The 27,020-nt window shown below is 34.2% G+C and overlaps 1 protein-coding gene and 1 long non-coding RNA gene across 55 annotated transcripts in view; one reads left to right on the top strand and one right to left on the bottom strand.

The window, feature by feature from the left end:
* The window catches only part of TRDN (triadin), a 410,256-nt gene that overhangs the window by 136,481 nt on the left and 246,755 nt on the right, over positions 1–27,020 (top strand). For all 50 annotated transcript variants that reach the window (XR_012433400.1, XR_012433399.1, XR_012433398.1 and 47 more), the window contains one exon: positions 25,053–25,130. Coding sequence is in view for 45 of the 50 variants with exons in the window: in XM_074036974.1 (XP_073893075.1) it covers positions 25,053–25,130 (78 nt within the window). In the remaining 5 variants the exon portion in view is untranslated. The remainder of the gene's footprint in view (positions 1–25,052; positions 25,131–27,020) is intronic.
* LOC141410050 (uncharacterized) overlaps positions 1–27,020 on the bottom strand; it is a 60,705-nt gene that overhangs the window by 14,104 nt on the left and 19,581 nt on the right. Inside the window, exon 3 of one of the 5 annotated variants that reach the window (XR_012433402.1) lies at positions 24,705–26,142. The exons of the other annotated variants lie outside the window; for them this stretch is intronic. This is a non-coding gene — a long non-coding RNA (uncharacterized lncRNA). Of the gene's footprint in view, positions 1–24,704; positions 26,143–27,020 lie in introns of those variants that run through there. 5 annotated transcript variants of the gene reach the window in all.

The following is a 27,020-nucleotide window of genomic DNA, read 5'->3' as shown; positions in this document are numbered from 1 at the left end:
GGAAAGACAAGGCTTTGGATAGAAATACAGTGATAATTCTTAACTCCATCCTTTTCTGGTATTAGGTCTTGAGCAAATAATTGAACTCCACCTCATCTTTAGTGTTCTTACATTTAAAATGAAGACCACAGTCACACCCTTGCATTGTTGACAAACCGTCTAGTGACTATAAACAAATGTTATAACTTTAATTCATTCATTTCACCACCGCCTGCCTGGTGAGTTCCCTACATGAAGAGAACCTTTCAATACTTAAAAGTTTCAGTCTGTATATATCAAAAATTCAATGTTAGGGCTGGGTGTGGTGGCTTATACCTGTCATCCCAGCACTTTAGGAAGCTGAGGCAGAAGAATCACTTCAGCCCAGGAGTTTGAGACTAGCCTGGACAAACTAGAGAGACCAGATCCCTACAATTTTTTTTTGTTTGTTTTTGTTTTGTTTTGTTTTTGAGACAGATACTCACTCTCGTCACTCAGGCTGGAGTGCAATGGTGCAATCTCGGCTCACTGCAACCTCTACCTCCTGGGTTCAAGTGATTCTCCCACTTCAGCCTCCTGAGTAGCTGGGATTACAGGCCCCTGCCACCATACTCAGCTAAGTTTTGTATTTTTAGTAGAAACAGGGTTTTACCATGTTAGCCAGGATGGTCTCGAACTCCTGACCTCAGGTTATCTGCACGACTCGGCCTCCCAAAGTGCTGGGATTACAGGCGTGAGCCACTGCGACTGGCCAAAAAGGTAATAAAAATTATCTGGGCATGGTGGTACGTACCCATTGTCCCAGCTACTTGGTATGGTGAGGTGGGAGGATTGCTTGAGCCCAGGAGGTTGGGGCTGCAGGGGTGTATGAGCTATGATGGCACTATCACATTCCATTCTGGGCTACAGGGTGAGACACTATCTCAAAATAAATAAATAATTTAAAAGTTCAATTTAGTCGGGCTCGATGGCTCACACCTATAATGCAAGCACTTCGGGAGACTGAGGCGGGTGGATCACCTGAGGTCAGGAGTTTGAGACCAGCCTGGCCAACATGGTGAAACTCTGTCTCTACTAAAAATACAAAAATTAGCCAGATGTGGTGGTGGGTCCCTGTAATCCCAGCCACTTGGGAGGCTGAGGTAGGAGAATTGCTTGAACCTGAGAGGCGGAAGTTGCAGTAAGTTGAGATCTTGCCCCAGAATTCCAGCCTGGGTGACAGAGCAAGACTCCGTCTCAAAAGACCAAAAGTTCAATTTTAGGTCAGAGGTGTGCTGACCATTTTGTTCACCTGTGTTGGTTCAAGAAAGTCATACTCTACACATAATTTTTATAAAGTCAACTAGGTGTTTACTTACATATGAGATGAGATGAATCTATGTTGCTGATGATCACGAATTAATAAATGACTAACATGTATTATTTTCTTCACATTCCATTAGTTTTAAAATTTCATTACCTGAAGAAAATAATGTATTTTCTGTCCCACTGAAATAATTCATAGTAGTTATTTATTGATCATAAAATATAATTCCTAAGAAAGTCTCAGGACACAGAGAACCATGCACTAAGAAATTCAGTGAGGGATGCTAGTAGTTTAACAGTCACAATACCAATCATTTCTTTCTGAAAATCTAAGAGAGTAAGGTCAGAAGAAATAATAAAATCATCTATGCATGAAGCAAAGATGATTTTTTATTGACTACACAGAGAACCCTTCTAAAGGCATATGCAAACATACTCTAAAAAGTCCTAAGTTCAGATCTACACACTATCGAGTATTCCAACCCCTAAAAATAATTCCCAGTTCTATAGGATTAGATTTCTTTGTATCGTTAATTGACTTACTAATTGACTTCTTAATTTATTTAACCTACCTACATTCATTATTTTGAAGGTTTAAGAAATGAAAGAAATACTTGAAAAGCGAGTATTTCTTGTCCAGGAGTTGGAAAGGAAGAAGGGAGAGAAGGGAAGCCTTTGTAGTATGCCTGTTGTTTCATTTAATAAACGATATGATGTCATGTAAATGTACCTAAACAAAGTTCAGGAATATTCTTTGTCAGTGTGGCAATACAAAACATGGAGTGAAAAAGCCCTAAATATGACTTGCGTTTTCAAAAATAAGGAATGAGAAACACAGATTTAATCTGGGCATATTAATTTAGAGAAAATGTAAGTGATGAGACATTGACTCTGACTGACAATTAAAGAATAAGACAATTCTTGCCAAGTTTATTGCTCTGCATGTATCCACTGTTTATAAAACATTTGTGCTTCCATCTGTTTCTGTTTGGGATTAGTGGAACACCTGTTATTGTTTAGCTAGAGTTCATTATTAATTATTGGTAATGAGTTTTTAAAACTATAATTTGATTTTCCCTCTGGGATTCAGTTTTTCCTTTGTAGAATATTGTCACACCCTACAAAGTAGCCCAAATTGCAGTTCTAATTTGAAAACCCTTGCTGATGAAATGTGCTGACACGATGATATAAGTCACAAGTTTTGCCTTTTATCCCATCAAATAAAATGCTTCTAAGATATCCTAAAAATTTTTAGCTAAGATTTTGTCTATAACCTGAAGATTAATTGAATTGCTCTTTCTGATTTTCTGTTGTGAATAGTGAATATGCACTATCCTAGGGTCAGTAATAATCCTCAATTCAATTATAGGGACCATCTTAATAAACCAGTATAAATTATAAAGATCTGCTCATTTGGTTGTATTGAATCAAAATTCTTTTGTACTGACTCACTCTATATTAAGTTGAAACATGAAGAAAATTATAAATTATATTTTCTTCAGTGAATGCATGCTATCAACACTGGTCCTATGGGCAACTGGCATAGGCCTGTATCTACGTTTCGTAATTTTAGGTATATTATGAATACCGAAGATCTCCCGTCTCCAGAAATACTTTCTCCTTTTAATGACCTAACATCTTCATATTGAGATTTTTTGGTTGTGCAGATAGTCAGCATTATATAGGATGTGTTTTAGTAACTCATAACCCACCTTAGGGAAGACAGAGAGAGGAGGGCTGGGGAGAGATTGAGAGAGAAAGAAAAAGATTGATTCCGTCTTATGGTAGCTGTCTTGAAACTGACTAACCTCCACTTTTTTTCCTAGGGTTTACAGTAGTCTACTTGTCACTTACTTATAAGAGAACTATTAAAACTGGTCAAGATAGACATTATTTGCAACATCGAAACACAATTTATGGGTTTTTTTCTTTTTCTTTTTTTGGAAATTGATACTACAGATGGTCAAGGTATATTCCTCCAGATTTATTTATCTTTATCAACCTTCCAGTAATTCCAATTTCCTTTTCAATTTTGTGTGGCTTACCACATTTTTCTTAAGTGACAGCTATACTGATAATTTTATTCATTTAGGTAGACTATTTTTAAGAAAACATATCAGGATCTTGCTTGGCATTTTCATATTCCTTCTTCACCAACTTCTATCTGGGCTTAATAAATTGCATGGGTTTCTGGGCAGAGTCATCCAAGTTAAAGAGACAAATTTCTGTAAGGAAGAAATCACATGGTTCACAGACCTCTTTATATTCACTATAGATAAAGAAACCAATTTAAACGTCCAGTACAAGGACCAGGGCTAGTGTGCTTTTGCTTAGTAATTTTAATAATTTTTTTAGCTTTCATCTCTGTAGCTATTATGATTAAAGTTTAATATAAGTTAAAGTTTATCCCTTAGAAGTTATTCCACTATTAAAATTTCAGCTACTGTCTGACTTTTACTTGAGCCAAGAATTATGTCAAGGTAATTTATTCTGCTTTTTGTGTCATTTATATTCTTTAAATTGAGTGTACTCACCTATCAAAATCTTCTCTGATTGTAATAAGGCATTCTTTGGCAGCCTGTATTCTAATTCAATGGGTTTTAAGTCTGTAGCTAGAAAGAGCCTCAAGGAAGTTAGTACTCTCATTTTATTAAGATCCTTTCCTTGAACTTTAGTGATGCTTAAGTATATTTTTGGTTAAATCCCACTGAGAAGAGGTCAAATGTAATTGCATTATAGTCACTGTTATTTAATGGTTTAATCTAATGTATTTTAGAGTTCACTGGTTGTATTTGACAAGACTAGGTACAATTTAGCTTTGCTTTAGACGTCTAAAAAAATTCCTGCTCCAAGGTAGGCATAGTTCCATTAAAACATATGCACTCTAATTCCAATCATTTAATTATTTTCACACAACAAAAGTTTCGGGAATTTTAATGTTTACTCGGTAAGTAGTTGTTGAATTCTCTCAGCAAGCTGGTAGTCCAGAAAAGAGGTAAGCTAAGACATAAATAATTGTATGATAAAGGATAACTTGGTAAGTATACAATGAAGACATAGAAAATATACATTTTAATCTCAGTATACCAGGAATGAGTAGTTTTCTCTATTTATCAACCACTTGGAGTTTTAATTATTTAAAAAAATATTTATTTTTTCTAATAGTTTACAGGAGTAGCAATAACGGGAGAGTGAAACTTTTGATAAGAATTTAAATATAGTAAAGCAAAATGTTTCTATCTTATATTCCCTGTTTTCAAAGATATATATACTTCAAATGGGAAATATCTTCAGAAAGAAACTAACTGCTCATCAGCTATCATCTCTGAGCCTTCAGTGTATTCATCTTGCAGATACCAATTTCAAATTTTGAATAGATCTTTAATAGGTTCTATTATATATTATTACTTCTGGTTTTTCTAGAACGTGCATCGTCAAAATGCAGTACTTTAATTTTTGTAATCTTTGATGGTCCATAATTTTGTTGAAAAGAAAATGTCATCTTCATTTCATAATAAAACATTTCCTTCCCTCCCTTCCTTCCTTCCTTCCTTCCTTCCTTCCTTCCTTCCTTCCTTCCTTCCTTCCTTCCTTCCTTCCTTCCTTCCTCCCACCCTCCCTCCCTCCCTCCCTCCGTCCCTTCCTTCCTTTTTTTTCTTTTTTTCTTTTTTTTTTTGACATGGTCTCACTCTGTCTCCAGGCTGGAGTGCAGTGGCACCATCTAAGCTCACTGCGACCTCCGCCTCCCTAATTCAAGCGATTCTCCTGCCTCAGCCTTGCGAGTAGCTGGGACTACAGGTGCGCGCCACCATGCCCAGCTAATTTTTTTGTTTGTTTGTTTTTAGTAGAGACAGGATTTCACCATGTTGGCCAGGATGGCCTTGATCTCTTGACCTTGTGATCCTCCCGCCTTGGCCTCCCAAAGTGCTGGGATTATAGGCATGAGCCACTGTGCCCAGCCAAGTTTTCATTTTTATATTTACAAACATGGATTACAGTAAAACTTTCAATTATTTTTAAATTCACATTGTCCATTTCTTTTGGATGCCTGCCTTTCTCTTTCTTAAGCATTTGTGCACTTAGAAACCACAGATTTTGGCACATGAATTTTATAAAGAGTACCGTGACATGCTCTTTTAGCAAAATGAAATGGCTCAGGTTCTTGTCACAAAATATACCATGATAAAGTCCTTCCTGTTAAAGAGCTAACTAGATGAGAATACAGTAGTGTCCTCTTATCCATGATTTATTGCAGTTTCAGTAACCCATAGTCAACCACAGTCTGAAAATATCAAATGGAAAATTCCTGAAATAAACAACTCACAAGTTTTAAATTGGACACCATTCTGAGTAGCATGTCATGTTATCATGCTCTATTCCACCAAGTATGTGAATCATCCCTTTGTCTGTGTATCCACGCTGTCTAAGCTACCTGCTTGTAAGACACTTATTAGCTATCTCAGATGTCAGATCAAGAAAACACAGTATACATAGAATTCAGCATTATTCATTGTTTCAGGTATCTATTGGATATCTTGGAATACATTTTTTATGGATAAGAGGGAACTACCATAATATATTTCCTTTTTTTCTCTTTGAAATGTATTGTGCACTCATTGATTCTATAGTGTAAGAAAATTCATTGTCTTATGAAGATTCATAGTCTGAGATTTCACTTGTATAATCAATTTCAATTTTACCCTAATCATTAGAGTCTAGCTTACTGCTGTCTGTCTTTTTGCATTCATCTTCTGATTCATCTAATAATTTAGAAATATCTTCCTCTGTCACTTTTCTTCTGTTTGCAGTTATGGATGGAAAAAGTAATTCTGAATTATAAACTGTATTCAGTGAAACAAAGTAGACCATAAAAATGGTGTCTCAAAAAAAAAAAAAAAAAAAAAAGGTGTCTCCAGGCTTCTTTTATATCTTCTTGAATGATGATGTGATATTTCAACACTATAAACAATCATAGTGATGATGCAGTAATAATGATATATGTTACAGTTGCATCATCTTTCTAGGCAATTTCATTATTATTCCGTTTCCTTATTATTTTAGTTTTAAGCATTGTTAGGAACAATTGATGAGTAATGATGAAACAGTTCCTATGCGGATGAAACAGAAAATACTCAATATAAGAAAAAAAAGATCATGAAGTTTCCATAAAGTGCCTTAAATGTTTAAAATTATCCAATGCTGCGACATGGTAATTACAAGATATAATGGGTTTTATTCTGTTTAATAAATAAGTAAATTTCCTTTTGTTCCTTGGAAGACCTATAAGAAAACAAATAAGTCAAGAAATATTAATTTTTATAAACAGAACTGCTTAACAAAAGAAATTAAAAAAACTATGATTGGCTCCAGTAGACTCTAATAGTGTAATGAGAACCAATGGGAAAAGTATAAACACAGTGATCACACAAGCCAAGATTTAAGTCCTTCACTTGTGATTTTTTTGTTTTCTGAATCTCAGTTTATTTATAAGATTTATTACTTAAGGTTGTTTAGATGATTAAATGACACATATGTACATGTTCTCCCAAATCCCTTTTTTGCTTTCTTTTTTATTATGAATATTTATTGCAAAAAATAAAATAGTACTCGTAGTGTGAAAGACCAAAGAAGATGGTACGGAAGACATAAAAATTGAAATAGAATTTGAGATATTGGTAGGATATGTCTATGTGAAATTGAGAATAAAAATATACATGGCTAAGGTGATAATATCAAAGCACGGAATCACAAAATGTTAAGTGCTTTCTGTGAATACCAGTTGCTAAATATTTACTCTCCACTAGGCTCTTGAAATCTTATATAATCCTAATAAAACCTTCAAAAGAGTGTATTATCATCCATGTTTTATAGATGAAAGAATTGAGACACAAAGAGCTTAAGTGGTTTGTCCAGGTGGCACACAGTAGCAGACAGGAGATTGAAATCCAAGACTGCCGAATTCCACAGTCCTCAGTAGTATCTTTATACCAAATCTATCTTTATCCCAGACATAGACAGGGAATTGCAAACGAGGTCACTTTGGTTAGTATTCGGGAAATCTAGAAAAAAATAATAACAGGATTGGAAATGTTGTACAAGGTGATTTGGAGAGAATGAAATTAAAAATATCAATCAGGGAAGGTCCAAGGAGAGGAAATAAAGTCTGATCCTAGAATATGGGATGGGGAAAATTATGACAATTTTAGAGCTATCACAGAGGTAGAGTCATGGGATTTGTAGAAATAAAAATATAGGAAAGTAAAAGATAATTTAGAAGCTGGTGGTCTGTAAAATATAAAAGGATACCTTAAGTAGGGAGTATAGGAAGAGAGTGGGGTCAGTGCTCACTGGACTGGACAAGGCTGGGAGAAGTGGGAGACTTTGAACTCATCACATGTTCTTCAAGCCACAAATGCTATCTAGTTGCAAAAGGAAAGTATGTGAAGATTCCAAACCAAATATCATTTGTTTAGCATCTGCCAAATACCAAAGGTCATTACCATTTTTTTGCATACTTATCTCATTAATTCTCACAGCCAACTGTGACATCTATATAGTGCAATGATAATTCACAGCACTTCTAAGTGAAGTAAGCAGCTAGATAATCAGGTGTGGAATTTTGGAGAAAGGTCAGAGGTGGAGAAGGGGTCACTAGGAGAGAGAGAGTAAAATAAGTCAGAGTACAAATATTAAATATCTTCTGCATGCTCAGCAGTCCTAGGCTCAGCATAGTAGAGGATATAAGAATACTAAAAGATGATCACTGATTGGAGCAAGTGAAATGAATAACTATTTAAAAGACAAAAAAAAATAGAATAAGTTTAGACTTAGGCATTAGATTGTGTAATACAAACTCCAAATGTTTTAAGTTTCAGAGGAGAAACATCTGTGATTCCTGCTGTCAAAAAAAGTTGCAGTGTATCTAGGACTTGAAAGATGGATAATATTTGACTAAGTGCTGAGGAATACATTGGCATTGCTTTGTTTGTATGTGAATGAAAGAGAAAATGAATGCAAACATTACAGTGCATGTGAAGTTGATGTGTTTATAAGACAATGAGTATATCAGATTGAAAGAGGATAAACTAAATTTGGCAAACATCAGACAATAATAAGCGATATATGTTTTGATGACATTATAGAACACTTGGTTAATCAGAAAGAGGTGAGGTTTGGCATAAAGGGAAGTCTTTGAAGTATTTCAGCAGAACAGTGAAGGAAAGCAGCATTTCATGAAGCATGATGAGTAGCAGTCTGTTTATGGGATCAGAAATGAGAAAAAATCTGTAGAATATGGCCAAAACTGGTGTGTGTAAAGCATAGGTTTGAAGGAAGGAAGGGTAACCTTTAGGAAGCCATTATTCATGGGTGGCAATGAGCACTATGTGTGACTTTAGAAATTATTGTTGCAACACAAAATTCTACAAAGTATCTTGACAATTTAAATTCATGTATGTGGTGGATATTTAAATGAGATCTAGACTTAAAGGAGGACCAACAGTGACATGTGCATGACTATCCACTAAAAATATAATGCAGTAAGGATGCTGCTAGAACTTGACCTGTTTATAACCTGAAATGGAGCAATGTATCTTCCTTCCCTCCTTTGGCTGAGTCCTGTTGTTTTGTATTTCTGGTCAAAGTGCATTTACAGCACATGGCTCTCTGAGTGTTGGCTCTTCTTTACTAATTGAGCACATATATAATGACTATTACAAGTAGAATTTTGATAATGAGAGAAAAATATTTTTTCAGAAACACATCAACAAATAACATACCAGACTCATTTTGCCCATAGTAGCCATCTGATATCTCCTAGCCTTTGTTCTATTATCTATTATATAACATGAGCAATAATATTACATAATTTGGAGTGTTACGAGGATCATATGGACAAATTCTGTAGTCCTGATAGAATTTAGACAAATGTTGTTCGTCTTCTGAATTCTAGGAACTGTACTAGATTCTGTAGATACAGCAGTAAACAAACTATGTATGGTACCTGCCCTCATGAAGCCCAGGTAGAATTTATGTAGAACGTATTGCTAGCCATCAAGCATACATACACATCCAGAAAAAAAAATGTTATGATTATTAAAGTAGAAGAATGATTAAAATGATTAATGCCTATAGTTGTAGATCTGCTTATATTTTTGATAAGGTTATATAGTTGGCCTTATTAAATATGATAAAAATAAATTGCTCTATTTGGTTTATACAAACTTGAAATGTGATTCTGTGAGACAGAACATTATTCCAAAAGCCTCAGGTAATGTTTACAAACATTAACTCTCTTAGTTGAAGGATCAAGGGGAATACAATAAAAGTGTCTTATTATAATTGAATTAAAATTATCAGCTAAAAGGCAACTTCTATAGTATAATGAATTTATTGAATAAGACTGCAAAAATAGATTGGCATATTTACGCAGAGGAAATATTCTAGATCTCCAACTTGAGAGAAAATACCCAATAAGCCCATCATAAATCTTACTATTCAACAGAGGTTAATAAAAAAAGAAGTTACACCAAGAGAACCCAAGATGTTATAAGACGTTTAGACATACAACATTTTTCTAAGAGTAAAATCTTTCAGAAAATATGTTTGGGTCCATTTCGTTTATTGTAATTGAAGTCATCTTATGCCTCTGTTGGAACTCCACTTGCATGCCCTTTAAATTTAATAATGGAAGAGTTTGACTATTTATCAGACGAACTACAGTCTGGGAAATGGAGCTTCTTCTCAATTTACTGTGAATGAAAGCCCAGGTCCTTGGATTCCTCAGTTACCTGATAACAAAACCACTAGTGATACAACATTCACAGAATGAACTACACAAAGATTTCAGGAGCAAATAAAAGAGAAAATGGTCAAAGCCGTGGAATAAGTAGGAGAGAAAAGAATTAAATAGAGTAACTAGTGTCATAAAATGAATTAATTATATAAGAAAAAATTCAAGTGAACATGGGCAAGTTACTTAACTTTCTGAGCCTCTTTCCTCATCTATAAAATGAGGTAAGTTTATAGGGTTAATGTACCTTTTAAACAACAAGCATATACATACACATAAAACACTCTTGACTCTAATAACCATAATAAGTATTATTTAAGTGTTTGGTGGGGATGATGTTCCCATATATAGCAGAATTGTGATTTTTTTCCCCATTTCTTATAGCTTTCTGATTTAATTTTCAGGTAGCATTATTATTCTCTCCCTAGAACATCTTTTTTTGCTGCTTATATATACCTTCAATAAATATTTATCTTTAAATCTCCACTGCCTCATACCTTGCCAGAAACCTGATATGTTTGTTGAATTAAATTCAGGGTGTAGAATATTTATTTCAATGAAAAAAATTGCTGATCATCCCAGAGCAGCCCTTTTTATTCATTTGTAGAAATAATCTTGTTATTTTAAAAGATGACAGGTTTGTAAGCATTGCAAATAGACCTGTGTAAAGATTTTTTAAAGGAGTTATTGGTTTTATCTCTAGAGACAGAAGCTCAGAATTAACAAAGACTGGTTTGCTGCATGCATGAGTAAACTACAGGCAGCATACAGAATTTGGCTACAATGAGAGAAAAAATGAGAGCAAGCCTAGGCTTAATTATGGAAGCGCAGAGTTCCTGGACTTGCCATACCCTCATGAGAGTTACTTTCTGATTATATGAAGTCTATGGAAGCTATTCAACTATTCAAGATAAATGTATCAGATCGTCATATTTGTCGAAATCAATCCATTAAACGTTCTAGTCACTATAAGTAACTGGAATGCACACAGATATAGATCCATGTACTTCTGAGTGGAGGTTTCCTCTGCAGCTGTTACCACTCTCTCTGTCAGTTTCATTGTGATAAAACGCTTCAGTTTTTTGGAGAAGGCTAGTGACTACTTTGCCCTTAATACAGTGTTCATATTAATTTACATCCTCTGTGTCCAGAAAAGAAAACAAAATGAAGGCTTAAGCTTTCATTTTTCTTGCAATTTTAAAATTTTGTCTCCTAGTCGTTTGAAAGAGGAGGCAGGTTCTATAGGTATATCTTTGCTTTGAGAGAACTTTCCTTAAAGTGGCTTTTTTGGTCTAGCCTTGTCACTGTTAATGGCATGGGCTTGCTGTCAGACAAGAATAAATTCCTTCTCAGGTAACCCACTGGACTATTAAAAGCATGTTCTAAAATAGTCTGAAAAGGAAGAAATAATACAGACTAATTTGAATTGCTGCATGAGAAACAAGGAAAATTAAGGTTTAATCAAAGAATCATTGAAATAATTATGTGTTATTTATTAATGCACCATGTATTTTAATAATCATATCTGTTAGTTTATATGCACAAGTGAAGATTGAAAAAGAACTCTAGAAAATTACATGAATATATTCTTCCAGTGCTGTTCTAAGGTTCATTTGTGTGGCCTAGTGGATAAAAAGTAGAGAATAGGACTCTTTCTAACCATTTCTATAAATGCATAGTTCTTATCCCCTTTCTTAAGCAAGACTTATTTTTAAATATGGAAATAATAAATATGCTCATATCAATTTTGATATAAATAATTGGCTATTTTCAGAGAGAGCTATTTGATAAACAAGTATCTATTTTCTATAGTTTTTTTTTTTTTCTTCTCTGTAGAGGATGCTTTTGTGTTTGCAAAAGATGAAGACAAAAACGAATTTTGCAATATTAACATTAACGTTACTGATTGTAGCATTAATGATTATACTGATTGTACTGATTATAGACTATTCAACCAGTTGCTTAATAGTTTTTAGTCAATTCTATGACTTTTATTCTAGTTCAGTATATTTCAGATTTTGGTTTCTAAAGTATCATACATTAAGACGTAATAATACTGTTATTCTTACATAGTTCTAATAATTGTTCCACATTCAAAAGACAGCGTATTTTCCTATTTACATCCTCATCAACATCTGAGTTGCTATGCTCGAAGTTGTTCTATTAATCAATCTCTCAGCAGTTATTGAATCTCTAGTATATACTTAATGCTAGCAGTCATAACAAGAGTTTCAAACCAGAAGGAGATAACAATCCAGTCAGATATTATGAATAAAACAATGAATAATATAAAGCAGCTGTAGGATAAAAAGGGAAGAAGGTGCTAATTAAGCACTAAATCGTATGATGCAGATTATACTCTATAAAATTCCAGAGAGAGGGCCACAGTGGTTAGAAAAGGCTTTATCGAGGCGTGTTTTATCAATGCTTATCTTCAGCTTTATTGTGGTTGTTATTATTAATTGCTTGCAATGAGTTTAGTATTGTTTCCTATTTATTTGTCTGTTTTTTTCATCCCAAATAGGGGAAGAAGTGGTAATAAAATTAGATGTGTTTTTTAAAAATTAATAATACTGGCCAGGCGCTGTGGTTCATGCCTGTAATCCCAGCACTTTGTGAGGCCACGGCGGGTGGATCACGAGGTCAGGAGATTGAGACCATCCTGGCTAACATGGTGAAACCCCGTCTCTACTGAAAATACAAAAAAATTAGCCGGGCGTGGTGGCAGGTGCCTGTAGTCCCAGCTACTCGGGAGACTGAGGCAGGAGAATGGTGTGAACCTGGGAGGTGGAGCTTGTAGTCTGCCAAGATCACACCACTACACTCAAACCTGGGCGACAGGGCGAGACTCTGTCTCAAAAACAAACAAAAAACAAAATTAATAATAGTAAGTGAGAAATCAATCCAGGGTAAAAACTGAACAAAACATTGCACCATATTGATGTGATCTATACCATTGTGTTCTCTTCCAAATTAGACCATTCATACTTGTGACTGTCCTTAGTTATTCACACTTAATTATTGGTATTCTGTCTTACAAATGCCTACTGCCCTATTTGATTCCATATTTCTGTTTTGTGATTAATATGCTGCTTTCCTGAGGGAAAAGTGTCACCTGTAAACCACTTTCTATTGTAAGCGTCCACAGTGTTTGGGGAAAGAACCCTTGTTTAGTAAATAAGACTCGTTTGCAACAATTCCAATTCCAATTTCTTATAGGAAGTGAGTGAAAATAGATATGAACAAAGTACCAATATTGTCATTGAAACTCCTTGTTAGAAACAAAATGATGATTTAATATTCTCTTATATATTGGTTGCATTAAAATGTAAACATTTTCCATTTTCTATAATTCATGACAATGTTTACATTAATAATGATTTTCTCCCAGAGGAATATTATTTTTATGTGATTATAAATAGCCTCTTGGCAGACACTGGATAAGCACTGTGTGCTGTTTTAAATGACAACATAGTATCAATTATACACAACACAAAGCAGAGAGAGAGATTGGATGACTTCCAAATGTGTCGTTCAAGTGAGAATATATTTGTGAATTTGTCATGTTAAGCCTATTAAATAACAAGTATTAACATGCTTCCATTTTATCCTCTATCTATAAAATATTTCAGTTTATGTTATATGTCTGTGGTTGAAAATGTGTGAAGTTTTATTATCTTTATTAAAGCACACTGTAGAAAATTTTCTGCTGAAGTAAAACCTCAAGTTCTTTTTTCTCCTTCTGAGGTAAACTCCAAAACTAGATTTCTTTTTAATTGGCTATATGGTTTTACGCTTTTCATGTCTCTTTTAATTTCTTTTGAACATAGAATATTTGCATGTGTAGGAGCCAAAAAATAGAGGGGAAAAAAAGGCATTTTCCCACACGTGGAAACAAAGGGGAAAGGAGGTATTACAGTTGCAACATCCCTTCCTTTTGCCAAATACCAAGTAGGATGGAAATAGTTTACCGGGGTGATTAAAGTGCCAAATTGATTTTATTTTATAGGAATTAGATCTCTGTATAACAGAGAAGCAACACTTTTTCATGTGCCATATAATAGCTTTAAAAATCATTCCCTTGCATTTAAGGATAATGAGAAAGGAAATTTACAAAGAGCCTGGCTTAGCATGCTAAGTGGAATTGGAGGAAAACTCAGGTAGTTCTCAAGAGATTATTCTACATCTACTCTTTAAGGATTTTTGAAGTTTTGGAGATTGTTTGTTAGAGATGATCATGATGACAACATGAGGACAGTAAAAGTAGATGTAACACGTGTGGTACTGAGTGCTAATGGTATGCCAGGTACTGTGCTAAGTTCTAGGTATGGATCATCTTATGTATTTCTCACAAAGCCCTGTGAGGTGGGTTATAACCTCTTCAACTCAGAAATTAGGAAATTGAACCAAGGGCAATTATAGAATTTTCTCAAATGGCTGTATATTGTCTCCAGGACTTAGGGAGAATTACAAATATGTTTTCAAAAACAGTGGTTCCCTACCACTTAGGTCTTTTTCTTTTTTTTTTTTTTTTTTCCTTTTTCTTCACTCTGTTTCCTAAGTGCTATAATTTAAGACAAATGTATAATTGCTATTTCCCTTATATTTTAAATATGACATATACACTTAAACCTTGTCAATATAATTGCCAAATAAAGCAGATACTTGGCTAATAACTTTGAGCTGCCTTTGTTGGTTGGTGAGTGAAAGGAATCTGGCATAGAAACCACAAACAGAGTTGTCTGTGATCTTATACTTGACAGCACAAATGGTTTATCACCAAAATTGTTGAGAGAGTCTTGGATATGGTTTACTTTCAAATTTCATGAGTATCCACTAAGCTGACTGTAAGGCCTGATAAAATATCATCCAGTTCCATGATTAGATTTTTAAATGTAAATTGTATTCTTAATGGTTAGAGTGACAGCAAATTGAGATGAAAGAGAACACAGAGTAAATTTATCTCTGGAGTTGTTGGTGGATCTTAAGGTTGTTTAGAATGAAAACAACAGATTCTAGGAGTCTGGGAATTGATTTAGTAATCAAGTATGCCAGCTGCTCTCTGTCAATAACCTTTTTAGTAGAATCCTAAAGTCAAACAACCAGAAAAGATAGGAGACAGGAGGCATTATTTATTTTCTATGTTTAGGTAGTTTACAAAAATGTCAAGCCTCCTATCTCTTAAGAACAAATTTGTTACTCTGTTTCTAAATTATTTTAATATATTTTGTAAATGTAATGGTTTTACTTCTGGGAACCATTTTTCCTCTTACTTCTCCACCTTTCTGGTTGCCATTCATATTACCAAAAATGAAAAATTAGATGTGACTCAATTTTCAGTCTTTTAGTGAGTCACTAATACATGTTGGATCTCTGAAAAGTAATACTGAATATAAAACCTAAACTATTACATTTCAACTTGAGAGGTTATGACATATTCAATATACCCATATTCAGGAATATGCATTGCGAATACTTGGTTGGTAAACAACAGCCTTATGAGAACTGATAGCTCTTCTGTATTCACAGCAGGGATCAATTAAATTAAATGAATAATGTTATTATTTATTTATTAGTGAGCCAGTATGTTAACATGTGAGAGGGGAAGGGCATGCCGAGGGATATAAATGAAGCCTAGGATTTTAGCTTGAAGTTTTACTTAAAGTTTTGTGTTTTTTCTGGAAAGTCATTCATTTTTTTTTTTTTTTTTTTCCGAAAGGGAGTCTCACTCTGTTGTGAAAGTCATTCATTTTTAATTATATTTAAATACGGACCTAAACAATTTATACATAAATCTAATATTTTAAATATTTGCCATGAAGAAAAATGGATTTCTAATGAAATGAATGATATGTGTTCTACAGCCTCTCCTACCATTCAACACCTCGGAGAATAGGTATCACTATTTTGATTAAAAAATGTTAAATATTTTTGAGATTGAAAAAAGATATCCAGAAACTTGAATTCATTATAACTGAATTTTGTCTTATCATAACTGATGGTTGAAAACATGTGTTCTTTGTATTTTAAGGTATCCTCAAATAAAAAAAGTGTTAAAATGCCCATCAATAATATCTTCCTACTGTAATATGGAATATTACATTTTAATCCTGTTTTCTTTATTATTCTAAAATTATATAAACTAGAATTCTAAAACATAATATGGCAATATAATATTTGTCTGTAGTTAATTGAAATTGTTTTGCACCTTTCTAAAATTTTATCTTATGTTTTGTTCATTCCCTGTCCCCTATGCTTTTTTGAAAATACCTGCAAATGCAAGCTCAAAGACAGGATACTGTTGTATAAGAGCATTGCACTGGGACTCTGCATACTTGGGTCCTACTTGTAAATCAGTTGGATGAATTTGGCAAATTATCCATTTTGTTTGGGTTTCAATGGTCTCAGTGAACTCTAAGGCATCTTCAGGCACTAAAACACTCTTCAAGTTTCATATGTGAGTGCGGAATTCGTTAGGCTGAATGATACCACAATAGATAATTGACGTAGTCCTTCCACTTGCAGGGAGTTATAGATATTCAGAATACATTAAAAGTGCTATATGTTAGTAGAGCTGTTTAAATAATGAAGCTATCTTTCTTCATCTTGAAGCTTTAATTCACTTTTTCCCACTAATCATGGAAAAATGTATAACTTTCTTTGAAAGATTAGTGTTCTACTCATAAATTAGTACACTTCCCCCAGAAAGAAAATAAATACTTTGGTATAGAACTATAAATAATTGGGGAAAAAACCCATAAATATATAAGTTAAAGTTTCATTGTATATCTTTGGTATTATTTCATATTTTACCAAGAGCTCTAAAAATACTGTAAGTCAGTCTGTTTACATTAAAACACTCCAGAAGCAGTAAAATAGAGTCTCATTTAGCAATATTCATTTGTTTACTCACTCATTTAAGCAATAATTTTCACTTTTAATAATGCTCTTTCCTTTACTAAATATATATTGCCTAATATGGTCCATATTTTGGCTTCAAGTTGTTTATTGTCTGCTGAGGATTAAGAAAAAAAACTTGTAAATAAACAAATGTATTGAGAACCACGGAAGCAGAGGATAACGCATACATTGGGTCCTCTGAGAGCATAAAGTGTTTTCAGGGGAATGGGTAGAGGGGAGTCCAAGAAGAGCTAAAAGAGCTAAGCTTTGAGGATTGACTGAAATTAGCCAAGTTCTAGGCAGTTTATCACTGAAAATTTGAAATCCCATGTATTGAACATTTCATTGGATGATTCTATGGCAAGTTAGGACATTACATGCTGGGCGTATTAAACAGATTTATTATTTTTAATTAAGACTTCAATCCATCCACTTGGCCTCATTAATCTCTTTCCCTATCAGCTTTGGTCTTTGTACTAAAATAAAAACACAATTCATATTTACCTATATCTTCTGTCTTCACCATCTCCCCTTTCCCTTACCTATATGCAAATATGATTTTCTGTTGAGTTGAAAGAGATATTGTTCAGATAACTAGAAGAAATTATTTTTAAAAAATGAAGATTTGGTAATTCTGAAAGTTTTAAAAATATCCCAGTTGACAGTCTATCTAGAACTGCAGAAATTGGTCAGCTAATGTGGAGATTGGTCTTAAAGTATTGGGCCTATTCTATGGGATATGTCAAGTCCATTCAATGTCTAACAAAGGTTAAGCAGAAAATGATCATGTAAAATAGTATGTTTTTTTTTTTTTAAGTCTTAGGAAGTGAATACCTATAGATTTGTCAATGGTTATGAGGAATTTATGGTAACAGGTAAAATGATTGGCATTTATCTTGACTGTCCAAATAGTTGATTAAATAGGAAAATGAAATGGAGTTAAAAATTTTGATCTTATATTAGGTTTGTCCTCAATGCATGATCTTTGTTAGGCTATTTATCCTTCCAGAGACCATTTTTTGTCTATCTTAAAAATTAGAGTGTTAGAATGGTTGATTTCAAATGTCTTTTACATTCTTAAACTCTATGATTCTATGCATCTATTTTTATTATACCCCAAACATCAGGTACTTTGTCATAAACAGGGTACAAGGATAAATGGAACAATGATATGATCTGAATTTATCATATTTCCTTTCTTTAGTTGGCCATTCCATGGAAAATTATTTTTACTTCATAAATTGGAGATGAGAAAGAAAAAAACCACTAATATTACCTTTATCATTTTTAATCAAAAGAAAGCATGAAATATGTATTTGGCTGCTATTCTTGCTTTCTATCAAAGTGAATACGCAAATATGTAATAACACATTGAAATATATTAGGGAAGCTTTTAATCAGGAAGCAAAGAAACCGTTCCAGTGGAAACATTTTGGCCTGGAGGATGTCCTTTGATCTAAGAAGTTTAAGCTTTTGGTGTTTTAAACACCTTATAGTAGGGTCACATAGCCAATTTATTTTGAATAATTCATTTGCTTAAAAATTTTCTAAAATTGTGAAAAAAAAAAAAAACCCTTGAGAGTTAATTAACAATAAGATGTATTATTGGGATAACCAAATAAGCCATCTCTGGCTTCCTCACTGGTGATCTTCTATACAGGTACTCCAGCAAGGTGAAAACTATATAATGCAAGAGGCAATAAAGACTAAGCAAATGAGTTCATAAGTAGCTGGGTGAATGGAAAATTTTCTGCCCTTGTTTGGGCACTGCAATTATTTGTTCCCAGATACGCAAGTCAAATTATAAAAGTCATCCTTGATTTACTTTTCTCACTTGCCACATCAAATTCATTAAGTCTTGTTAGATCTACTTTAAAATGTGCTGTGAATTTATCCACTTCTCTACAACTTCTGATTTTCATTGACCATACATGTAAGATCACTACCCATTACTCTGAAAGGCATTCCTTATAACATTTCCCTGATAAATTTTTATAGGGTACTTCATTTCCTTTTTACTTATTTAGTTACTATTTTTCTTTTTTTTGTCTCTGCCCACTGGAGTCTTAGCTGCATGAATTAGGGGATTTTTTCTATATTGTTCACTGCTATAATTCCATGTCCTAGGAAAGGGTCTGGTACTGAGTAGGCACTCAATAAGTATTTCCTGCATGAATGAATGAGTTTACACTGCCCCTGTGTAGTCCAAGCCAGCTTGGGTTATTTCAATAGTTTCCAACTGATCTGATACAGCTCATATCCTTTTCTTTACAACATTATTTTTGTTCACATAGCAGCCAGCGATCTTTTAAAATCCTATCATGCTAATGCCCTTCAAAGGCTTACTATTGCCCTTAGGACAAATCCAAACTCACATGAGCAGCCTAAAATGTTCTATGTGTGTTCATGTGATTTGCACAAAACTCCATATAGTTTAGTGGGGCCCTGCTCTTCCTTTACCGTCCAGTTTAGTTTGTCTCTTTCTCCACTCATTCTCTGCCTCACCACTCTATGCTTGCCATTCATTTATGAAATCTGAAATATTGTCTTGCTTTTGTATCTCCCGTCTCCTTCTATCGCTAATGTAAGTTCCATGATACGGCCCTATCTTCACCATTGTCCCTCAGTAATTTCATTTGTACTATTATCTCCACAAACACTCACAACATCCCAGCTAACACAGATGTTATTATTCTTATTTTACTTTGAAACAACAGACCTAAGTTAGATGACAATTGCCCATTTCCTGTCTGTCCCTCACAAGACCAAGTCTCTTCAAGGCACTTTTACATATCTTTCCCATAATATACATTACTGTGTCCTCAGTGGAAGTCCTATATATGTTGTATGTTAATGACTCAATAAATATATACTAAAAAAAAAAAAGAGAAAAAATATTTAATAAATAAAGGAATAAGGGTATGGACTAGACACTTGAAATCCCAGTCCCTAGACCTGTGCAACATACCATATCCAGAACAAAAGGCTTATCATCATAAATTCTAAAAGTGCCTCTCTAGTATTAAAGATAAGCCTTTGTTGTTAAGCCTTTGCCATTAACTGAAAGAGCAAATTATTAGTTGTAGAAAATTGAGAGACTGAAAAAATACTGAGCTCATAATGTTCTGGAACAGAACAAGGCAGAAGTTGTAGTGCTGAGAACGTTTTGGTTTCCTTTCTTTCTTCCTTCCTTATTTCCCCATTGAATCTCTGTCTCTCTATGCATCTGCCTTCTGTGTGTTTTCCATTCTCTGCCTTTCTGCCCGGTTCTCTGGCTCTGGCTCACTGGCTCTGTCTTTGTTTTTCCATCCAGGCCTCTTTCACACTGCTCTATCTTTCTTTGTATAGGACTCTATGGTTGCCCTTGGGATTGAGAAGTCCCTGGAAGGAAGAAAAGAAATGCAAAGTACAGTGGTGACATTTAGCAATACACAAATGAAAGGTATAAGGATGCCTGTGTTTGAAGTAAAAACCTCCTGTGCCTGCCCACCTCACACAAACTCCTGAACTTCTTCAGATTATTCCCAGTTGGAGAGGTCTTTGTTTAACAGGCAAATTTGAACATCTCTGATTATTATATGAGTGGCAATTCAATTATTTTTAATAGATGGGGTTCAGAAAGGGAGGAGTGGTTGCTACTCCATATCTCTAGGGTCCCCTCCTTCCATCTCTAAGTGGTCCAAAAGTACAAGGCAGAAGCAAGTGATAGTAAGGAAGCATGAAGGTCAAGGTGCCCCTATTAACACAGGACCTTAGCACAATCCCATGTCTCAGCCAAAATATAAAATCATCTTTTCATTTAATTTTAGTATTTGTTAAATTCCAAACTTTGAAAATATTCTACATCTTACAAAAGTAGTCTAGGAAGCTTATACCAATACATAAGTAATATTATTGCTTTAATAAACATGACTATCATTTCCTTATTAAACTCACATCTTCTCACTTTACTTTTAGTCATAGATTTATAAATGCCTTCTATGCACCTGAAAGAATAAATTGACACAGGGATTTGTAATGATTTCCTATATCGTGTGTTTTTAATGTAAATAAATTTCAACTCAATGGTTACTTGGAGGTCCTCATAACTTTCCAGTACCAGGATTTATTGCCATTCATTGTTTGCATGATTGGGGTCCTTCCAAAATGTTCAGAGTTCTCTGGATGTAACTCTCCATACTTCCAGGAAAATCCAATGAGGGTCTATGACATAAAATCTCTATTAGGTGTTAGAGAAAAAAATAGCCTCAACATTTGTTACAAGATAGAGGGAGTAGGCTTCAGATGTTCAGAAATGGCTTTCAATCAGGGAATCTCATTCATAAAGAAACTAGATACATTAAACTTTAGTGTAGTAAATTGTTTTTCTTCCTTCATGCAATCAGAATTCAGCTCATAGCCTCCTACCTTGACAAGATTTTGAGTAATCTCATTCATCATTTCTAGCAAAGTAAAGAAAACATCAGTAACTTAGATCATTAGAATGAATGCACACTGTATACTAGCCCCAAAAGAATTTGACTAAATCAAAAACAACCAAATTGATTTGTACGGGAAAGAACTCAGAACAACAAAATATTAGCAATTTGCCAACCTACCATTCAGGTATTATGGAAATAAGCCAGCCCAAATCACTCAAGGAACAGAAATGAAGTCAACTTACTGTGTTTGAATGTCAGAGGGATTTTCAGGTAATAGCTTGTAAAATGAAGGGCACCTTTAGAGTTCGAATGTAAATTTCAACAGGCTAAATCTTTCCTTCAGAGAGTAACAATCTTCAGGAATTCCAAAAGAATATATTCCTAATAAAATTATAAGCCTCTTTTCTGCAAATGAATTCTGCTATTTCTGTCATGTTCAATTTTCTTTGTTTTTGTTTTCTTACTTCAAAAGTCAGCTTCAAATCTTCTTGTGTAATTAGATGGGATTTAAATTGTAAACACATTATCAGGAAAAGAATTAATATTTTGAGTATCTCCCATGCACTGGGTGCTTCATCACTTAATCCTTATAACACCCCTATAACTATCCGCATTTTATAAATATCCTAACTGAAGCTTGGAGATGTTATGATGTTTTCAAATTTACACAGCTTCTAAGTGACGGATCTGAAGCCATCACTTACACCCATGTGACTCCTAAGCATGCAGTCTTTATACTAAACAACTCTGATTTTGCGGTAGGACTGTATTATTAATATAATATTACATTTAATATAATTTATTATGTATTTATTGTATATGTTATATGATGTATTCATTCACCTAGCAAAACAATGTGTGATTTTAGTAAGTTTTCTGACATCACTTATTATACGAGTCAGGATCAAAGTCGTGTGTCATGCTCAAGTATGACCCATTTGATTTGTTTTGGTGCACCCTAACACGACAAAACCTTGTCCTGAGTTAGTAATTCCCTGCCAGGGCTAGTATCACTGTCGCCATGGAGACAGGCAGCCAGCTGGCTTCTCCTTTGTTTTTTTAATTTTTTTTTTTGCTTGTGTTCCTACTTTCCCATTGTACCCATTGTATCCACCGCCTTACAACCATGCCATCAGCCATGTTAGAGAGCAGAATAAAAAGAGATTATAGTTGTGGAGAATTTCTGATATCAACTGCATATTGCATTTTATGCTGCAGAAGCACCAGTTTGTGTGTTTTAATAAATATATCTATTTTGGCATTCAGGCTTTTCTTTGTTCAATTTACCACATACCTTCCACCTAGAATCCCTCCATCTTCCCCATCCTTCCTTACCTGGCAGGCTCCTTTTAGGCTGTTAACTTACTCTCTTTCAAGACTCTTTCTGCAGTATATCCTTTGTATATATGATTTTCCTTCAACACACTATAACGTAATGATCTGTCTAGACGTCTGTTTCAGCCAGTATATTGGGAACTTCTTGAAGACAGGGTTGGGTTTTAATAATTCTTCAGTGTTTGTATATAGTAAGAATGCAATAAAGTTGTTTTAAATAAAATAATAACTTTATAGTTCCTTTAGATAAATCTAAAAATATGGAATAGTGTAAATTACGTGAAATTTCCAGGGAAATGATTTTATATATTGTATAATAAGTTCCTCAATAACTCAACAAGACTATAAAAGACTATAATTATACAGCCACTACTATTCACTGACAGGGTAGTCGACAGGTACTATTCTGACAGGGTAGAAAACAGCTGAGGCTCAACAGGCACCATTCTATGAAGATAGTGATATATCTTAGTATTTAGAAACAACTGATGTATATTTATGGACACTAGTATTTTAAAAGTTTTGTCATTTAACTGACTCCTTCTTTGTCCTTGTAGGCTTATTTTCAAAGCCACAAAATACTACCCCACCTTAGAATTATTTTTTCAAGAATGGCCCTCAAACAAGGTTGGGGAATAGATCTTTCCAAGCATAAATCCCTTTAACCCACCGAGAAAGTAGAAACTTAGGGTAGAGGCTTCACTCCCCTGTCCCTCGTCAGCTGTAGTCATGGTCTCCTGATAGATGACCCTTCTGTTAGGCTTAGGCAATCTGAGAGGAGCTTTAAGAACTGCAACTTGGGAACCTGCACTGAAATCCAGTTCCACATATTAGGAGCTGAGTAGCCTAAACTCCGGTTAACCTCAGTTTTAAAAACTACAAAATGAGACTAATACGTACATTCTAAAGAGCTTGTGAAGATTAAATGACTTAATACAGGAAGACCATTTGGATCATTCTTGGCACATAGTAAACACTATATAAATATTAGCTAGGGAAAGATAATATGGATCAATCTTTTTAGTGTTTCCAGCCTTATTTTTTTCTTTGCTAACTAAAAAATAAACTTCCATGTTATATCATGTTTAAGTCAATCTTTACTTCCATAAGGAAAAAAAATTAACAATATTATAAATGGATATTTTTGTAGGCATATGGCCTGTAAGTTATGAAACAGTATGTATGGTTTCTGTACATACTTAAACATGCTCAGTAATTAACCTGTATGGGTGTAACAACTACAAGATCACAATATGATGAACAGAGCTCCATGTGGCAGGAGGGTCTAGGCCTGGAATGTGGTGTTTGTGCAACTCTAATTACTTTGCTTGTCAAACCATTTTACACCATCCAGAACTAATTTTGGTGAATTCTAAGAAAGGAAACCTTTCAGTAAGCAGGCAGGTCTGCTGACATTTGATAATATCTAGTTATCAGTGAGATTTTAGAAGGTATACATGTCCATGTTGCATGTTGATTTCAGGATAAAAAACACACAGCAGAAGTTTATGGAATGAAAAGTAATGATAAAATGTTTTACAAGCAATTTATATGGGATCATATGATAGCTAATGTTGAGAGTTCATGGCCTGGATGGTATTGGTTAATTAAAGAAATCACTTGGGATAAAGAAGTACTTGGAAATGATTGTGGGTTTTCTTTCTTTCTTTCTCTCTCTCTCTCTCTCTCTCTCTCTCTCTCTCTCTCTCTCTTTCAGTTCATAATAAGCTCAGAGACTTGAGAGAAGCTTTCAAGGTTCTATAAAACTGAATATATTTTCTCTTTGGCTCATTGTTTACTTAACTACAGGTCATTTATTATGGCAGGAAAAAAAATGTGTCTTTTCAATATGAAAAGGCCTATGAATTTCAACCTTCTTTTATTGCTCATATTATATCATTTGAGAATTTTTAGTTAAATGGAAAAAACACAGTGATTTCTTTTATATTAAGATTCCCCCTCAGCTTCTGAGATTTTAGTTTCCATAATTTAATGTGCGTGTTAAAAATAAATTGCTTAATTTGAGTACATGTACATTTTCCATTAATGAAGTCCAGTAGATACATTTAACATTGCATATCCATCTATGGAAAATAATATATTCAGAAATGGCTCTGAAGATAACTGAATCTGCGAAGGTATCTTCTTGAAGATCTCACTTAATAATAGCTTTCTTATTGCATAATAATATGATTTATACTTGGCTTGGTTTTATGAATTATGCATGTAGAGGACAGATCTAGCTTTTTAGTTGTGGATATTAGATTTGTTAATACTTTTTTTTTTTTTTTCCAATGCCTACTTCTGCATTGTACGTACAGGACAAAGCCCAGCCATTCCACCTCCATTACCGACAGAACAAGCTTCCAGACCCACCCTGGCATCACCTGCCCTTGAAGGCAAGTACTTTTTTTTCTCTTAAAGATCTCTATTGTAGATAAAATAGAATGTAGAGAAACAAAAACAACAAAAATAGTCACAAAGCAACAGCAAAATCCAATGTTTTCTTACATACTTTTAGTATTTCTAAACTACAATTTGCTTTTCCTAAAATTGCAATTTGCCATTCTTTAGAAAACCAAAAATTTCCCCTTAAGATCCTATATTGGTGACCCTCAGCTTCCAGAAGGATGCCAACTCTAGTACTTTGGGAATCAAGAAAAAAAAAATATAGAGACAAACAGATAAGGCTATGCCTTGCAACTCTTGCGGTTTTACCGCAGCTTGATCAATTTAGTCTCTGAAGAGGCTGCGGCCAGAGTTGCTGGGTTTGAATCTGAGCTCCACCTTTTCCTAGCTTTGTGTGTGTGTATATTCATACACACACAAACACACACAAACACACACACTCACACACACAAATACACACTGTTGTATGTACATGTATGTATAGTTTATAAGTACTATACACAATACTGCTACTAATTCTTGAAAAATATGATGTCTCAAGATCAGTATTGTAATAAATTTTGCTGGAAATTTAAAGTCATTTCTTTAAGTCTTCATTCATTTCTTAAACTTTTATTAAAACCCAAACATGGGATCATTTCAAATATTGTCCAAAATACCAGGGATTCAGAGATGAATAGAAAACATTTTCTTCTCTGTCAAGACTCAATTTGCCAATATAAAAACACCAGTAATTAAAGCTAAAGCACCATTAAATTTTTACAAGAGTACAAATGGAGGTCTTCCTCAGATCACAGCCACCCTAGAAAGGGGTAGAAACCCCTAGCTTTGTCCCACATTGGAAAAGATCTTCTGTGTGCAATGTGGACACTCCAACCTGCTTGTTCAAGATCTTCCCACTCAGCTCAACAACTGCCCATTGACTTTGGCCATCCCTTGAGACTAAGTGATGACACCCAAGAGGATTCATCCAGGAAGAGGTTACTCTTGTATGTCACTTATCTAGAGAGTAAACAAGTGATTTAGAAACAACCAGTCCAAAAAAAAAAAAAGAAAATAGAGAGAGAGAAAAAAAATCAGAATTACATTTCTTTTGGCATTTGGACTATAATATGTCATATTACTTAAGAGAATTTGACACAAAACTGACTATCTCACTCAACAAAATGTTCACTGGACAAGACAACACATATAAATAATAGCATTACCTCAATTTTTCATGGGATTCTAATTCTGTTGTTGTTCCAGATGGACATAAAGCAAGGAATTCAGATTTCCCAACTTGAGGGAGAATTTGATAGTCAGATTATTCAAGTGTTTGGTGCCAAGTTATCTCCTAGCAGAGGCTCATAAAACACCAAGTAGCATATATTTTGCCTAGCAATCTGTCCCTTGGAAAAGGATGTGTCATTTGTTAAGTAGGACTCTTAGGTTCTGTTATTGTATTAAAAGAGCAATGTAATTTGACAGTTCATCCCAGAACCTAGTACTGTGTTGTGGTGAATAAAATAACAAGGTTTGAGGACCACAAGCCTTTGTCAGTGTCTTCTCTGAAAGCTTGGAGGCTGCTAACCCTAAGCAGCTCGAGGAGTCTATATTATCAGGCAATGCTGAGATCATGGGCTTTGTCAGGGCTTGCAGATGTGCTGCCTATGACTTCATTAACATAATTGATTAGGAGCTAGGACATATTTAGTATTAATCAAGCTGTTTTTAGTGAGGCTGATTATGCCAGTCCTCTTGATGCACTATTTTAGTCTGGAACTTCCTTAGTACCAAGTTGCAAAAAAAAAAAAAAAAAAAAAAACCACACACAAAAAAACAAAAATAAAACGCTTTATGTAAAAAGGGGGAACTTTCATCTGGCACTAAAGTGTGCT

The sequence above is a fragment of the Macaca fascicularis genome, chromosome 4 (assembly GCF_037993035.2).
Source record: "Macaca fascicularis isolate 582-1 chromosome 4, T2T-MFA8v1.1".
NCBI classification, from domain to species: Eukaryota; Metazoa; Chordata; class Mammalia; order Primates; family Cercopithecidae; genus Macaca; species Macaca fascicularis.
This window is presented reverse-complemented; position numbering and strand designations above follow the sequence as displayed.